The 17,708-nt window shown below is 40.2% G+C and overlaps 1 protein-coding gene across 7 annotated transcripts in view; it reads left to right on the top strand.

Moving 5' to 3' along the window:
* The window catches only part of TPP2 (tripeptidyl peptidase 2), a 70,248-nt gene that overhangs the window by 25,280 nt on the left and 27,260 nt on the right, over window positions 1–17,708 (top strand). For all 7 annotated transcript variants that reach the window (XR_004299193.1, XR_004299192.1, XR_004299194.1 and 4 more), the window contains exons 7-16: window positions 2,045–2,199; window positions 2,858–2,934; window positions 5,226–5,353; window positions 7,418–7,517; window positions 11,260–11,408; window positions 13,225–13,340; window positions 13,885–14,053; window positions 14,763–14,920; window positions 15,425–15,501; window positions 17,199–17,305. Coding sequence is in view for 4 of the 7 variants with exons in the window: in XM_032402664.1 (XP_032258555.1) it covers window positions 2,045–2,199; window positions 2,858–2,934; window positions 5,226–5,353; window positions 7,418–7,517; window positions 11,260–11,408; window positions 13,225–13,340; window positions 13,885–14,053; window positions 14,763–14,920; window positions 15,425–15,501; window positions 17,199–17,305 (1,236 nt within the window). In the remaining 3 variants the exon portion in view is untranslated. The remainder of the gene's footprint in view (window positions 1–2,044; window positions 2,200–2,857; window positions 2,935–5,225; window positions 5,354–7,417; window positions 7,518–11,259; window positions 11,409–13,224; window positions 13,341–13,884; window positions 14,054–14,762; window positions 14,921–15,424; window positions 15,502–17,198; window positions 17,306–17,708) is intronic.

Below are 17,708 nucleotides of genomic sequence, written 5' to 3'. Positions count from 1 at the left end.
AGGAAACCATTATCCCAGTCAAGATAATGAACATATCCATCCCCACTGTAAGTCTGCTTGTCTTCTTTTGTAATCCAGCCCTGTCTCTACCCACAGCCCCAGGTAGCTCCTGAACTGCTTGCTGTCAGTCTAGATACTGCATTTTCTGAAATTTTGTATAAGTAGAATAGTTACGGTATGAAATTCATCCATATTATGGTTATAAATTGCTTGTTCCTTATTGCTGAGTAGTATTTCATTATGTGGATACACCGTGGTTTATTTATCCGTTCACCTATCAGTGGACATTTGGATTGTTCTAACATTTGCGTCCAAGACTCTGTGCAAATATGTTTTTGTTTAATTTGGACTGGTATCTAGGAGAACTGGTTGGATGTGGTAGGTATGTATTTAACCTTTTAAGAAACACAGTGGCTGCACCCTTTCACACTCCACCAGCAGACTACGAGTACTCCAGAGCTCCACGTTCTCGTCCACACGTGGTGTTGGACAGCCTGCTGACATTTATCCACTCTGACTGGTGGTGGCAAGTGGTTTGGGGGAGGGGGTGACATTAAAATCCAGCTTCCCTATTTTTCATTGGAAAAAATAAGAAAGGAAGAATTGGTGACATTGGGTCCATATTTCTGTGTGACAGCAGTTGTCTAGAGCATGGGACTCTGAGCATTGCAGCAGGCAGAAGGGTCACGTGCTCCCATTTCTTCTGAAGCTATGACGACTGTGTCGTCACCCAAACATTAAGGCCTGGTGCCAGTAGGCGTTTATTGTTTATCTGACAGTAGTGGGAGATTTCTCTCTACCCATGTCTTTTAAGAAAATTTTTCACTTAAAAAAAGAAACCCTAGCTGTTTTGTTTTGCTTTTGCTTTATTGATAATATAACATACTATGGAAAAGTATGCAAATCACAAATTGTATACACATTGAATTCTCACAAAGTGGATACTTTTGTGTAACCAGGTCAAGAAATAAAACATTGTCAGAGCCCCATCTTGTCTCTTCCTAAACAGTAATCTACCCTCAGTCCTCTCAGAGTTAATTACGGTCCTGATTTCTATCACTGCATTAGTTTGAACCACCCAATAATAATGCTGTTTTTATAGGTCAGAAATTATTAAATAGTAGCACTTTCATATAGTTCAACCCAAGGTGATGTGTTTCCATTTATATACATGGGATTATTCAGTATATATCCTTCTGTGTGTGAATTCTTTAGATCAACCTTATTTTTGTGTGCTTCATCTCACAATGTTTAGAAGTAGTTCCTATTTATTGTTGTATAATATTTAATCCATGAATGCACCATATATCCATTTACTATTGATGGATCTTGGTGTTGTTTCAAGTTTCTGAATTTTGCAAGCGGTGCTGCCATGAATGTTTTTGCATGTGTCTTTTAGCATGCATGTGCATGCATTTCTGTTGGGGGTAAGGCTGGGAGTGGAATTGCTGGATCGTAGGTATGCCCTGTGTTCAGCTTTCCAAAATGCCGATCTCTACTCCCACCAGTAATGTAGGAGTGAGCGCACGTCCTCCTCCACAGTTGCTGTTGTCGGCCATAAAGGCGTAGCCATTCTGAAAGGTACGCTGAGCTATCTCATTGTGGTTTTGATTTGTGTTCCCCAGATGACTAAGGAAGTTGAACATCTTTTCATATATTTATTTGCCATTGGTTATCCCCCTTCTGTGAAATGCTTTTCAAGTGTTTTACCCATTTTTCTTCTGGGTTCTCTCTTTTGGATCAGAAAGCTTATAATCTGGATATAAGCACTTTGTCAGTTGTGTATGTTGCAGATACTTTCTCACCTTTGTGACTTGCATTTTGCTTTCAATGAACAGGATAGAATCCAGGGTAGCAGAATAGTGTATGTAGTTCAAAAAGTTTCATTTTTTTGTGAATTATTGATGAGACTTAATAATATATAGTTAGGTGTTAAAGTGAGAGGATATTTTTATTTTATCATGCTTAGTAATATGTAAATTGAATGGTTAAAACTTTGAATCTCTGAAAATATTCTGTCATGTTCCCCTCTTTTTGCCTCTAGGAGCTCATGGAACACACGTAGCTAGTATAGCCGCTGGGCATTTTCCAGAAGAACCTGAACGGAATGGTGTAGCTCCCGGTGCTCAGATTCTTTCCATCAAGATCGGTGATACCCGACTGAGCACAATGGAAACAGGCACGGGCCTTATACGCGCCGTGAGTATTGGGGAGGTGTTGCTTTAGAAGAAAAATGATGGGTAACCGTGGGTAGGTCTAGGTTTATAAGTTGTTCTTGATTTTACTGAGAAATGTTGGACTGTATCTGGTATACAGGACTTTGAGGAAGCTAAAACGCTTAATGCAGTTTTAAATTATTTTTATTAAAAATTATTAAGATGCAATTCTTTAGAAAATATGAAAATATTATATTATACTTCTCATTTCTGTTAAGTCCCCTAGCACACTATTTTGAGATACTTTAAAAAAAAACCCAAACCGACCTTTTATCCAGCTTGCTCCATCAGTCTAGAAAGAATTTCATTTACAGTCTGTGTTTCATTTTTTTTTTTCTGTGTTTCATTTTAACGTATGAATTAGATTTTACTTTAACTTCAGTGATTTTAGAATTTAGTAAGAACCATTCCATTCTGCACATGCTAGTTGTGTTTTTTATTGACTATTTACTATAGTCTGTGTCTCTGCCTACCTTTTTTTGTTTTTTTAAGTTTTTCAACTTAAAAGTTGGAAGTAACATATACATTTGGATTTGAAATAGAAGATGATTGGTTAAGAAACTGGGATTCCATGCCTTTATTTTACTGGCTGATCTTTGTATAAATTGCTGCCTAAACTAGACTCTTCATCTCTTTAATAGATGATAGAAGTCATAAATCATAAGTGTGATCTTGTCAACTACAGCTATGGAGAAGCAACTCACTGGCCAAATTCTGGGTGAGTGTTCTCGGATACTTGTGAGCCGTAGACTTTAGCTGATGGAGAGTACGGAGTGTTTTTATAACTGGATTGTACACCACAACTGAAAACGAGCAGTCCCATGGTTAGATGATAGTGTGTATCTCGTGGACCCCGGGCCCCTGTTCCCACGGTCCTATCTGTGATGTCGTGATTCCCTCCTAGCCAGGAAGACTCACCGCCCCATCCCTCATTACGGCTCCTCGTTGACAAGCAGCCTGAACTCTTGCAGGTGTACTGACCTGACAGAATGCTGGACTTGCTGCAACCTGCTGATGTCTTCAGTGATCCCACCTGACCTGCTGAACTTATTATTAGTTGGATACTCAGACTCACGTTGCATTTTAAGTTCGTGAGCAGGAATCTCAGATGGTCACTCAGCATTGCCTTCGATCATCTGCATTTACTCTTTCACTCCTGTATGGTCATTTACACCTTCTTTTCTCCTCGAAGACCTTCAGCGACCTTTCCTTTCTTCCTTTAGCTAATGTTCTTACCTCTTTCCCAGAGAAGATAGAAGCCCTCAGAGGGGGCTCCTGACCTTCCTACAGCCTACTGTGACCCCACCTTCTCTGCCTTCCCTTCTTGTGTAATAAATGAAGTGCTTGGGGGGCGTCTGTGTGGCTCAGTTGGTTAAGCATTGAACTCTTGGTTTCAGCTCAGGTCATGATCTCAGGGTCCTGGGATGGAGCCCCGTGTTGGGCACTGTGCTCAGCACAGAGTCTGCTTGAGATTTTATGCCTCTTTCCCTCCGCCTCTGCCCACCTCCCATCCCTGCTCCCCCATCTGGTGCTCACCCACGTGCATGCACACACACTCTCAAATAAATAACTGGATAAAATCTTTAAAGATTAAAAAAAATAAATAAATGAAGTGCTCAGGGTTAAAAGTCACTCAGGCACTGGCTGTCTGGTTGCCATTTCCTCTCCTTAAAAACTGCTCCCAGACAGACAGATCTCTTCCTTTCACACTGCTTTCCCTCACTTTTCCAGCAGAGCGTGGTTGGTTGGTATAGTCACCGTTTCTGAAGCTCCTTGGTGCAGTTGATGTGTGTCACATGACTCCCTGCCTTTTTGTGTCATGGTGTCCTCCTGCTGCTAAATTCAGTGGCTCAGCCTTGAACTCATGTTACTTCACCTTTTTTTTCTTCATAATAATAACTTTGAAATGACTTCATTTAGTGTTTACTTAGTGGTCACCTCTCCCCCATTCCCACCAGGCCATCCATATCTACCTGTCACCCAGTTTCTGAAGCTTTTTAATAAAGCTCTGCCAAGATGAAAATTTTACCAAGCCAGACCCTATAGTTTGCTGTTTTCAAATAGCTCAGTTTTCTCAGATAATCGGTACTAGGTTTCTTGTGACACATCACTTTCCTGCCCTTGTGACAATCACCCTGTCATCCTCACTCATTTCTTTCGTGAACATAAACTTGCCCTCTTCTCTTGCCTCAGTACCTTTTTTTACCTAAGTGTATTTCTTTCTTCCTTTGACGTTCATCCTTTTAAGGTCATCTTTCCCTAATGTTCTTCCCTTCCCACTCAGGATTGTGGCGTTCTTGGCTGTATGCCTTTTTTCTATTGACTGCATTTTCTCAATGGTCTAACTTCATCTCCTTTATTTAATACCAGTACATTTCTTGTTTGCTGTCCAGTTCTAACGAGACTCTGTATTTTAAATCTTACTCTGAAGTTCTCCCTATTTCCTTAGTTCCCCTTCACCTTTGCCACTAATCATAAATATATGTAGGAATCCCCTGCAGAGTCATTTCTAAATATAATATATTAAGAGGAGGGTGGAAGACAAACTCTCTGTTTCCCCACTAGCTAATCAATCCCTTCTATTATTGCAGTATTTGCTTTTGGGCCCTACCTATATTCCACGTTGAATCTAGTATTCTTCCCACACTGACCTTGGTCTCATGACTCCTTCCTTACACTAAAATCCAGCGGAGGTGTGTCGCTTGGCTTGGCTGTGTCATGTTCCACCAACGGTGGATGTGCCAAAAGTTACTCAACCACACGTTCTAACAGTATTTTGGTATTATACACACCGAGAATAAGGCTAAGCATTTATAGTCTGCGAATGTCCCTTGCTTCTAATGCACACCTCTTCCTTATAGCCACTGTTTGAGTTCTACTACTAAGAACCCATCTTTTAGTTTGGTTTTTATGAAAACTGTATTTAAAAATCTCTTCACAGTATAATAATACATGTCTTGAAAAATGGGACTGTTTTCTATGTTCAAAGAAATTCTCTCTGTGTTGCAGGAGAATTTGTGAAGTAATCAGTGAAGCAGTGTGGAAGCATAACATCATTTACGTTTCAAGCGCTGGGAATAACGGTCCATGTCTTTCTACGGTCGGCTGTCCAGGTGGAACGACATCCAGTGTCATAGGTTAGCTTCCTGCTTGAGAAATAGACTTGTTTAAAAACAAGCAGTGAATCTGACGTTAATTGTATCTCTGCTGTACGCAAGCCCCTGTGGACCTTGAGTGTGTGCCCTCAGGAGGGCAGAGTCTGGCGGAGAGCTGCTACCCTGAGGCGGGAGGGAGGAAGTGGTGTGAGGCAGGCACAGGGGCCGTCTGGCTTCGCAGAAGTGCAGGTACTTCTGATTCAAGAATCCAGGTGAGGCTTTCGGAAAGAAGCGTGGCAGTGAGGATTTCGATAGGTAGAAATGAGCAAGGAAAGGCTTTTCCAGACTAAGTGAGCAACATAAACACAGAGACTTGCTTCACTTTTTATTTATAGTATATGACTGCTTATTTATAGTATAGTTTCCTCCTTTAATTTCTCTTGGGGCATGCAGAGAGAATCAGATGTCACGAAAGGGAGCTTTATTAATGAGAAGAAAAGCAGTTGAAACACATTTATTCTATGAACGTGGCTTCTCTTCCACCGTTCGGTGTGTCGGGTATGATGTGGTGTTGTCTGTTTCACTGCACTCGATGGGCAAGATGCCCCTCAACAAGAGTTAAGGGAGATCAAAATGAGTTGCATACATAATATGAAAATGATAAAATTAGCTGTAGCTCCCAACTTGTGCGAAAACACCCACAAAGCGTAACACCCACCCCTGTTTTTTTAATACAAGGCATGAGTGAGGAGGATAATGAACTCAGAGAACAACTAGGTCATAATTGATGGCCTAGAATTTTTTCCTTTATTTTGAAATTTGAGATCAGTATAAGGCTAATACCTTTTAACATTTGTAATTGGATGCATGACAAGAAACGCTGTTTGGTCCCAAATAATTTTTCTGATGTATACATCATTAACCGTTTGAATGTATACATATTATAGTTATTATTAAAGGCATACAGATATTGTAGATGTTACAGATACATAATAATATTTGGGTATCCAAGTTTAGAAACTGGTCCTTTAAAAAATTTAAATAACAGTGATCTTAGCTTATAGGGCGTACTTTTATTTATAGCTTCTAAATCTCAAGCAAGGTGTAGCTTGCTTTGTATAACTTAAAACCTCTTGCTGAAGTAATTGTTAAATCGTGTGTTGAGACAACAGTGCCTACCAGTGATCTGTCCTTTGTATTTCGGTTCTCTAGATATTTTAAATACACAAATTAAAATGAAACAGAAAATAGAACTGAAAGGTACTTAAAGATCAAAATCCACCCTTCTCCCACAGTACTCGGTGTTTTGGCATTTTCTTATCCCCAGACTCACTGAAAAATTTAAACTACATTTTACAAGTGATTACAATTTTTTTATAACAGTGGCAGCACTGTTAACCTAAATCCTCTTAACTCACATATTTTATCCAGTCTTCTATTCTGCATGTATGTATGTTGTAAAGAATTAGGAGCTGGCCGACCTGGATTCTAAGTCTTTTCTCTGCCAGTCACTATACATTTAGTACATTTTTTCAGCCCTTTCTAGGCCATTTCCAGATTTCTAGGATGAAGAAACTGAGTTTTATCCCTGTAAGTCTATGAATTTAGAGCCTTTTTGACTAGTCTGCCTTTACATATTTATCTGGAAGACTGCAGCATGTTAAATGTCTTTGCTGTTTGCTCGTTTTTACAGCCATTTTGTGGAAGAGGGATACTGCCAACTTTATGGGTAGAATTTTGGATACAATGGTCATTTAAAAATGAAGGCAAACTAATTCCGTTATTTTCCTAAAGTTATATTTTATAGTTTAAAACAAATTTCTCTTTTTCTTTTACACACACAGTTTTAGGTATATTTTTGTCTTTAATCTACATGATAATCCTGGTAGGTGTTTTTATATTCAAAACCAAAGCACCTAGTTTAATGTCTGGTACAGAGTAAACTTTCCTTGCTTATTAAGTTTTCTTTCTTTCCATTTATGAACAAGGACTGTGGTACAGGGTGATTGAGTGATTTACGCACGGTCACACAGCTGAGTGAACAGTGGGTTTAGAATTAGGATCTAATTTTATGTCCTTTTGTTCATGATGAAATTCATCCCACAGGTGTTGGTGCATATGTTTCTCCCGATATGATGGTTGCTGAGTATTCTCTGAGAGAGAAATTACCAGCAAATCAGTACACATGGTCTTCAAGAGGCCCCAGGTAGGTTGAGAGTAGTACACGGGTCTGTTACAACTATTTTGTTAAACTACATGGTGGGAAGGGACAAAGTTTTGGTAACTTTACCAGGTACTTTTTGGTTTTTACTTTTCAACTTTTTCATTTTGAGGAACAATCTAATTTCAGGGAAACATAATTAAAGGAATAAATTACAGATATTTTATTGTTAGATGTATGACATAACTGTTCTGAGTATAAGATTAGAAAAATTGGGGACACCTGGGTGGCCCATTTGGTTTAGTATCTGCCTTTGGCTCAGGTTGTGATCTCAGGGTCCTGGGATCGAGCCCACCATCGGGCTCCCTGCTCGGTGGAGAGCCTGCTTCTCCCTCTCCCACTGCCACTCCTCCTGCTTGTGCTCTCTCTCTCTCTCAAATAGACAAACAAAATCTTTTAAAAAAAAAAAAAAGATTAGAAAAATTGGTTGGAATCAGGTCAAATGTGGTAATGCCAAATTTAATCCTCTGAATTACAGATATCTTCCTACTCTTTCCTAGATAATTTCTTCTTAAAAAATAAACTTATTTCATTAGTTTACTATAACTGTTCGTGAAAGCACTCAGGCTATAGGTCTCCATGTGGATTATCAAGCCTTTCCTGTATCATCACCATATACTGCCCACATCAGCCCAACTAATTGGCCTAAAACTCCACATCTGAATAAGAGTGGCCAGGATTCAGAGTCAAAGTTGGCAAAGGTTTACATGTTTTATATTTAGTTAATAAAAGTACTAATTATTAAACTTATTGATTCTCTTCTAAAATTGATTTTGAAATATTTTATGTACAGTCAATATAAGCACAAAGTAACAAAGAATGTTTAAACCAGTCTTTGTTAGTCTTATTTGCCCATAGAACATTTAAAGAATTATTTCAAGAAAAATGAGTTCATTGGGGCGCCTGGGTGGCTCAGTCGTTAAGCATCTGCCTTCGGCTCAGGTCATGATCCCGGGGTCCTGGGATCGAGCCCCGCATCGGGCTCCCTGCTCCGCGGGAAGCCTGCTTCTCCCTCTCCCACTCCCCCTGCTTGTGTTCCCTCTCTCGCTGTGTCTCTCTCTGTCAAATAAATAAATGAAATCTTTAAAAAAAAAAGGAAAGAAAAATGAGTTCATGAATGGGCGCCTGGGTGGCTCACTTGTTAAGTGTCTGCCTTCGGCTCAGGTCATGATCCTGGGGTCCTGGGATGGAGCCCCACATTGAGCTCCTGGCTCAGCGGGAGTCTGCTTCTCCCTCTCCCCCTCCCCCTGCTTGTGCTCTCTCGCTGTGTATCTTTGTGTCTCAAATGAATAAATAAAAAAAAGAATCTTTAAAAATGAGTTCATGAATTATGGGGGAAGCTTGGATTAAGGAGATACTGGTTCGCAAACCAGTTATTCTAGGAATTGAGAGAATTTGTTCATGTTTACTGTGCTATAAACATGGAATATTATTGCAAATACATGGTTTAATTATTAGGTTTAATTATTAGGGTATAAAACATTGAGTAGTGATCACTGAACGGGGCATATTCTGTGTACTATTTGAAAAATCCTCTTTGTCAGGAAAGACTGTCAGACATACAGAATTTACTTGACTTCCTGGTGTTTACAAGTACGGCATATTTCTTAAAGACGGATTACCAAATGCTGTCTACATAAGCATGTTTTAAATTTTTATTACATACTGCATTTTAGAAGAAAAACATCACTAGCTTTTTTAAGGAAACTTATGTTTATGTAAAGTTTTTTAATAAGGAATATGAAAGTTATATGTAAAGAAAATTTTACTTTATTTGTATATTTATTATTTTTTTTAAGTAGGCTCCATGCCCAACATGGGACTTGAACTCACAGCCCTGAGATTGAGTCACACACAGCTCTACCAACTGAGCCAGCCAGGCACCCCAAAGTTTTATTTTTTTTAATAAAAATTATATTTACATATCATGGAATCCTCTTTATTTTTTCTTTTTAATTTTATTTATTACCTTATGTTAATCACCATACCTTACATCATTAGTTTTTGATGTAGTGTTCCATGATTCATTGTTTGCATATAACACCCAGTGCTCCATGCAGTATGTGCCCTCCTTAATACCCATCACCAGGCTAACCCATCCCCCCACCCCCCCTCCCTTCTAGAGCCCTCAGTTTGTTTCTCAGAGTCATGGAACCCTTTTTAGAGCACTTAGTAAATGCTTTGTGATTAATCACTAACAGAGTAGTGTAAAATGAATAGAGAGCAATAGGGGGTAGTCAATTAGAATTTATGACTCTTCCAGTTACAAGATACCACGTGCTCATTGTGAATGTTGGTAGACAATATAGACGGTGCAAAGAAGAAAGTAAAAATTACCCTAAATCTCATTGTCTGTGATGTGTTTGGGTGACATTTTGGTGCACATTCTTTTAGTCATTGTCCTGTACATAAATGGGAGATCACAGTATTCAGGCACCTCTGTAACCTTTTGTCACTCAATAATACTGTATGAAAGTCTTTACAGGTCAATATGTCTTTATCTAACAGTGTTTATTTTAAGATAATCACTAAACGGGGTGCCACCAGCCCATTTCAGGAGGGGAATCTTATTTACATTGATTTCAGCTCTCTGAAAATTTGAAACCAAGGTGCACTAGTATTCTTAGCCAGTAATAAGAATAGTCCAGTCAGTTGGAGAAGAGTGGTAGAAGGGAGGGGCCAACAGCTTCTGTGGGGAACTTTCGGCCACTCTTCCAGGGAAGGCGAAGTTAGTGTGTCATCATGTTATTCCTTTACTTGGGGCGGGGGACAGAGCTTGTGTTGGGTGACTACATGGCGATGAATTATGTGTCCATTATCTCATTACCCTATGGAGTCAAGAGCCCTCAGTGAGGGGCCCGTGGACTTGAGCCACACAGTGTGACAGCTGTGAGTCACGTGAGGTTAGTCTGCATTAAGATGTGCTCTAAGTGTGAGATGTACGTGAGATATTTAAGACTAGTACAAGAAAGAATATAAATTAACTCGTTTATTTCTACTAATAACATACTGAAATTATATCTTGGATATGTTGGGTTAAATAAAATACATTATTAAAAGAAATTTCACCAGTTTCTCATTAGCTTTTTTTAAATGCAGCTTTTGGAAAGTTTTAAATGCCCTCTGGGGGTACCTGGGTGGCTCAGTTGGTTCAGCGGCTGCCTTGGGCTCAGGTCATGATCTCAGGGTCCTGGGATGGAGCCCCCTGTTGGGCTCAGAGTTCAGTGGGGTGTCTGCTTGTTCCTCTGCCCTTCCCCCCGCTGGGCATGCGCATATGCAAGCGTGTATGCTGTCTCTCTCACATAAATAAATTAGATCTTTAAAAAATAAATAAATGCCCTCTGTGTCTCACATATTTCTATTGGACGATGCTATGTTAAACTTCAGATAAAGGCAAAGCTTCTACTTGTTGCAGACAAGAAAAAAGTGCATTCATCAAGGAATCTGAGAAATGACCATTTATTTTCCCTCCAGAAAGATCCCTGATACCTTTTGCACATAATCCCAGATACATACAAACACACAAGATTTTGTCCACTTTTAAGGAAGATAATTGCTACATAACGGGGAAATAGCTGTGCTGGGTATTTTTTTTACAACTGATTCCAATACTGCAAATTATCCATGGTATTGTACTCTAATCTATTTGACTAGTGGCCTTTTTATGAATGCGCATGTTGATCCAGTTCTCACCATCGTAAGCAGACTTTCATGGCTTTTCCTTTAGTGCTGACGGGGCCCTTGGAGTGAGTGTCAGCGCGCCAGGAGGAGCCATTGCTTCCGTTCCCAACTGGACGTTGAGAGGAACTCAGCTAATGAACGGGACGTCCATGTCTTCTCCCAACGCGTGCGGGGGCATCGCCCTGATACTTGCAGGTAAGGACATTGCTTAGTGCTCTACTTGGTCTAACTTACTCTTGTTTTCAGTTTATAGGATAATATGAAGTCAGGCAGTGGTCATAAAAAGTAATTGAGTAAATTTCTCTTACTTTATTGCAGACAGATATTTGTGTTTTCTGAAGTTCTCATGGTGAGAAAATGTGTGGAATTGGTCATGTCCTGGCTCAAAGTAAAGTTTAAGATGGCGAATAATTGTGTGATAATAAGGATTTGAATGTGTATTCATTCATTCAACAAATACATTTATTTGCTGTTAATGACTATCAAGCATTATTTTGGCTCAATAGTACCTGCCCCTGTGGAATTTATCATAGCTGTGGGAGACAGACTGTAAATAGAATTTAAAATTAGTTTATATTACACATTAAAAGGTAATATTGCTGTGGGGATAACTAAAGTGGGAAGGGAGGTGGGAGTTTCTGGGGTGGTGGGCCAGAGGCTCACGGTATTGATTAGGTGGCATTGGCATTGACTGGGACTCAGTTACCGTCACCAGGTTGTCACAAAGCGTCCTCCTTAGGAGCGTTCCTCTCATGAGGTCCCAGGACTCTCTGCCTTCATTTCTAGTTCTCTTCAACCTCACCACATCTCAGGGTTGCTCCAGCCTCCCGTCCTTGTACAGCTTAGTCTCTCTGCCTAGAATTCTTTTGTGCCATTTTTTGGCCTTGCAAACTCCCGTACATTCTGGTAAGATTCGACTCCTATTCCTTCCCCTCATAAAGCGTCCCCTTCTTTTGGATTCTCACTGATGAAATTGGCCACTTTCTTGATTCACTCTTAAAGATTTTATTTATTTACTTGACAGAGATAGCAAGAGCAGGAACACAAGCAGGGGAGTAGGAGAGGGAGAAGCAGGCCTCCCGCCGAGCAGGGAGCCCAGTGTGGGGCTGGATCCCAGGACCCTGGGATCATGACCTGAGCCGAAGGCAGACGCTTAATGACTGAGCCACCCAGGCGCCCCTTTCTCGATTCACTCTTAAAGCAGCATACTTTCATGTTTGTTTTGTTCGTTTCTTAACATATTGTAAGTGCGCATACGTTTGATGAACTCTGGAGTGGACAGGAATGCGGTATTACTCATCTTTTATCTCTAACAACAGTATTCAACACAAAGTTGACAAATTGGTGGCTTCCATATCCTTCCCACAGAACAGTCATTCCCAGCCTGGCTACTCCTGGCATCACCCAGGAAGCTTTTAGTCAGTATCAGTACCTGGGATTCAGTCTCAAAGATGCTGAATTAATTGAGCTGTGGTCAGGCCTCAGCATCTTTTTTGCTGGTTTGTTGTAAGTTCCCTTGGTTTCTGTAACACAGCCAGGTTGATTAGTATCCCTGGCGACCATATCGTTTGACCAGCAGTGTTTTAAGATTTAAGTAATCTCCACACCCAATGTGGGGCTCAAACTTACAACCCCAAGATCAAGAGTCACGTGTTCTACCATCTGAGCCAACCGGGTGCCCACTTGACCAGCAGTTTTTTAGAGAAAATGTCATTCGAATGCCTTCAGGTATCTGCTTCACACGTTTGCATCACCTTCGCAGAGTGCACACTGCTGCCCTTGCATAACGGGCACACCTCGATTTTTACTGAATGAGATCCTTGCGTGGTGCTAGCAGTTTGAGTTAGGCTGTTGTAGTTTAGTTTTTTCAAAAAGATTAAGAAATGAGTGTTGAAACACAGGACATTAAAGCCAGAGAATGTGCATGTTCTCTCTACTGGTGAGGGAAGGAAGGTTTCAAGTAGCAAACTCTCTAATACTCCTTTCTTGCTTTTGCTTTTTCAAATTTCAGGTCTGAAAGCTAATAACGTTAACTACACGGTTCATTCAGTCAGAAGAGCTCTAGAAAATACTGCAGTAAAGGCTGACAATATAGAAGTATTTGCCCAAGGACATGGTATTATTCAGGTAGTGTTGTTTGTTACGAAAAATAGATTAATCATTAAGATACGGTCTTAGCTATTACTGGATAACATTTCCTGTTGTAACAGTGATTGAGTTTATCTAATTCTCCGTTATATGATCATAATAGTTTCTGAACTGGTAAGCAAAGAGGATATGAAATCAGATTTTGTAGTTGAGACAAATTTGTTTCAGTAAGAGAGAAATACAGTAAACCTAAGTCATATGGAGGGTAGAAATTCCAAGCGAAGATGGCGAGGGCAAAACCTGTGAATCTAATGGCGTATGGAGGAGTGCCTGGCTTTGGTCACTTGGGACGAGCTGTGTGAATCTAGAGAGCGGAGTTGGAGGTGAGTGGTCGGGCTGGTGCTTTGTCTGAAAAGGTAGAATTGCCCCCTTATGTGGGGTTACCACGTAGTTTAGAGAGGCGAATGTAGAAACTAGCTTTTCGCCTGTACTTTTTTACAACTGAAATCAAATTGGTAATTTATAACAAAATGTTTTCTTGACCGAACCATTGATATTTTACTGTTTGTATTCTTTTAATTAGGTTGATAAAGCCTATGACTACCTCGTTCAGAATACATCATTTGCTAATAAATTAGGTTTCACTGTTACTGTTGGAAATAACCGCGGCATCTACCTCCGAGACCCTGTTCAGGTGGCTGCACCTTCAGATCATGGCGTTGGCATTGAACCTGTATTTCCGGAAAATACCGGTTAGTAATAAATGGACAGTAAGCCGAAGTGCTCACATTTGTGGTTTGAATGAATACTATCGTATGAGAGAAATGCCAAATGGGTTAATGTTCTAAAGAGAAAACATGAGTTAACAATAATATTATTTTAAATCATATATATTTTAAGGGGGATGGATGTGATAGCAAAGCAGGGATCCCAGTATTGTCGCAGCTCAGCCTGGTGACCACTGAGGAAAACAGTAGCCTGGGCCTTCAGTGACCCAGGGTTTTATCGAATTGTGGATAGTAAAACATCCAGTTCCTTTTCTTTACCACTCTTACTACTTGGGTGTAAGAGAGAGTTTCGGTTGAAGAATGGGAAGTAGAAGAAGCCAGGGAAAACCGCAGCTCAAGGAGGTGTAAATGAAGTAGTCACCACTGTGTACTTGGCATCTTCCTTTCAGTCAGATGCTGTTATCTGCATGCAGTAATGACAGATATTCATGAAAACGCCTTATTTTAAGGTTACAGCCATGTTGGATAAAGTGTGAATGGATCGCAAGTGCCCTGAGATGTAGGGAAGGTTCTGTGACTGCTTTATTTAAGCTGTGTTTTGGAAGCCCAGGCCCTAGTGCATTTTACAGCTGATTAAACTCATCTGCTAGATTTTATGAGAAGATAGAACTTTTTAAAATGGAAGAAAAGGAAAAAAGTACTAATCTTTAATTTTTGGTCTTTTTCGTGCTAGAAAACGCTGAAAAAATATCCCTTCAGCTTCATTTAGCTTTAACTTCAAATTCATCTTGGGTTCAGTGTCCCAGCCATTTGGAACTCATGAATCAATGTAGACACATAAACATACGTGTGGATCCCAGGGGCTTAAGAGAAGGATTACATTATACAGAGGTATTGGTGCATCTTCAGTGCTACTTTCTGAATACTCTGAAATGTGTGAGAGTGCCCTGTGTGGTGGTCTCTTTCCCCATTGGTCTGAAGTGGTCAAGGGTGGGTATGCATGCATTTGTTTAGGCTATTTGCTGTTAATTATGTGACCCAACGTCAGAAAATTGGCATGAACTTGTGTTTAAGACCTTCACTTTTTTTTTTTTAAGATTTTATTTATTTATTTGACAGAGAGAGACACAGCGAGAGAGGGAACACAAGCAGGGGGAGTGGGAGAGGGAGAAGCAGGCTTCCCGCGGAGCAGGGAGCCCGATGCGGGGCTTGATCCCAGGACCCTGGGATCATGACCTGAGCCGAAGGCAGATGCTTAACAACTGAGCCACCCAGGCGCCCCAAGACATTTACATTTTAATGTTAGATTAACTTACTCTGTGACTAGATTTCACTTTTTTTTTTCTTTTTCTCTTGTAAAAGTTTATGGATACTGAAACTTACTCTTTTTTCAAGGTATGTGGCTATGATATAGCATCCCCTAATGCAGGTCCTCTGTTCAGAGTTCCAATCACTGCAGTTATAGCAACCAAGTAAGTAACAAGTTACCAACAGCTTACTGTTACATGGAATTTTTTAATGGCTATTTATGGAAATAGTGTGAACTTTTAAAGGATGAATAGACCAGAATCAGGTAACTGGGCTTTAGTTCTGCTTCTTGCTCACAAAATTCAAGTGCGATGTGGTCTTTCTATTGCTTGTTGACTGTGAGAATCCCCGGTGGCATCTCCCGTGCCCTTTCCCTGTGCCAAAACTCCACTGGGATGACAGTGCCCCGTCTGATCCATCTGCAGTATTGGACAGTATTACTTCGTCCCTTCTTCATCCCTCACCCCCCTCCTCCGTCGCACCCCATCTGTGGGATCACTGTTTTCTCTGGTTCTACCACTTCTGTCACTGTTTCCAGACTCTCCCTTCCCATCTTGTCTTTTACCCCAGAACCGAGGAACTCTGCTCCCGTCGTACTGCTTCCTGTTTAAGATCTGTTGGTGGCTCTGCCCAGGATCATGCTCTCTAAAATAGCAAACAGCAGTCCTTCAGAGCCAGCATTTCCCGTCACCCCGTCTGCGGTACAGACTTTAGCCAAGACGTTGTCAGTTTTGGTTTACGCCATTTGACTGTGAGCCCACTGAAGACTCAGGGACTGTGTCCTACAGGTTCCTCTGTGCTGCCCATTGTACAGTATCTTCAGAACAAAACAAACTGTTCAGTAGATGAAGGACAAGATTGAGAGGAGAATTCTGGAGACAACGGAGAGTTCTCAGTTAATAGTTTGTACTGAGTTAGTTAACTGGTAAATACGAAGTATGCAGCAGGTCTCAGCCCGTAAGAAACTTAAGATGAGATTCAGGAGATAAAAAGTGACACACACACGGAGAAATTGCAGAATACTTAAATTCTCAGATTTTCCCTGAAGTCCAGTAGGAAATTAGACAAGATAATTTATAAGATTCAGGAATCAGCTGAGACATCATCTCCTTCAGGAAGCTTTTCCACGAACCACGTATCTTTTATGTCTTTTCCACTAACACTTTTGTCCACCCAGAGCATATTATGTTAAATGTTTCTGGTGGTTTTTCTGTCCTCCTGAGATTGGCCAGGGCAAAGGAAAATGTATTCAGTGTATTTGTAGCTCTTAACAACAGTGCCTCGTATATATACTGGGCGCTCATTAAATGTTTGTCATACCGACTAAAATTTGTCCCTTGCATATTCTTTAGGTTTCCATAGTAGAAAATTACACATTTGACCTTTATGTGTCATTGGTTTCTTACAAAAATGCTATGGAAATAGTTTTCTTCTTTCCTGTGTCATGATGGCGCGGGGTATTTTGGAGCTATATAAGGAGTTTGGTACCAGTCTCAGAGCTATAAGACAGAATCAGTGACACAAAACATCACCTTTGATTTTAATATTTAGGACTCATGATAGTTCAGGTTCTAATAATAGGGAAATCCTGTGAATGAGGGAGCTGTATATGTGTGTCTTATAGACAAATTGTAGCATAGACAAGTAAAAAGAAAAATCATCTACACTGGGCTGTCCGGAACTTACCACCGCTGACATGTTGCAAAAATGAGATAATGTTGTGCACACTGTTTTGTAACCAACTTTTAAATCCCTGTGTTTGTTTCTGATGAGCTATTAAAATCTAGAGTCCCAATGGGCTTATGATATAAAGCCTCTCTGGGTGACAGCATCACATTTGGCCATTTATTTTTATTTTCAGAGTAAACGAATCGTCACATTATGATCTAGCCTTGACAGATGTACATTTTAAACCTGGTCAAATTCGAAGGCATTTTATTGAGGTTCCTGAGGGTGCAACATGGGCTGGTAAGTAACATTTGAGTCTGTCCTGACCATTTATCTTTATGTACCTTCTATCTCTGCGAGGATTGTGACCACAGAAAGTGTATATGTCTCTAATGCACGCTTCTGTCATAACAGTACAGCATCTGACACCCTAGATTGGCTGTTGGGTTTGAAATACTGTTACGATCTCGTACTGTTGTGCACTGTTCACACATCAGATCATTCAGGCTGTCTGAAGACGTTTTAACATTCAAGATTTTAACTTAATTTAGAATAATACCTTATCTGTTAATGATTAGAGTCAGAATTGTATTGTTGAACAACTCTGGGCTACCTAATTCTTACAGAGCCCCATGGAGTTGTCGAACAGTGAGCTTTGATAAAATGTACACTAATAATACTGAAGGAAAATCTGTGGTTAATT

The sequence above is a fragment of the Phoca vitulina genome, unplaced genomic scaffold (genome assembly GCF_004348235.1).
Source record: "Phoca vitulina isolate PV1807 unplaced genomic scaffold, GSC_HSeal_1.0 scaffold5, whole genome shotgun sequence".
NCBI classification, from domain to species: Eukaryota; Metazoa; Chordata; class Mammalia; order Carnivora; family Phocidae; genus Phoca; species Phoca vitulina.
The sequence above is the reverse complement of the archived record's forward strand: the minus strand, read 5'-3'. Positions and strand labels throughout refer to the sequence as shown.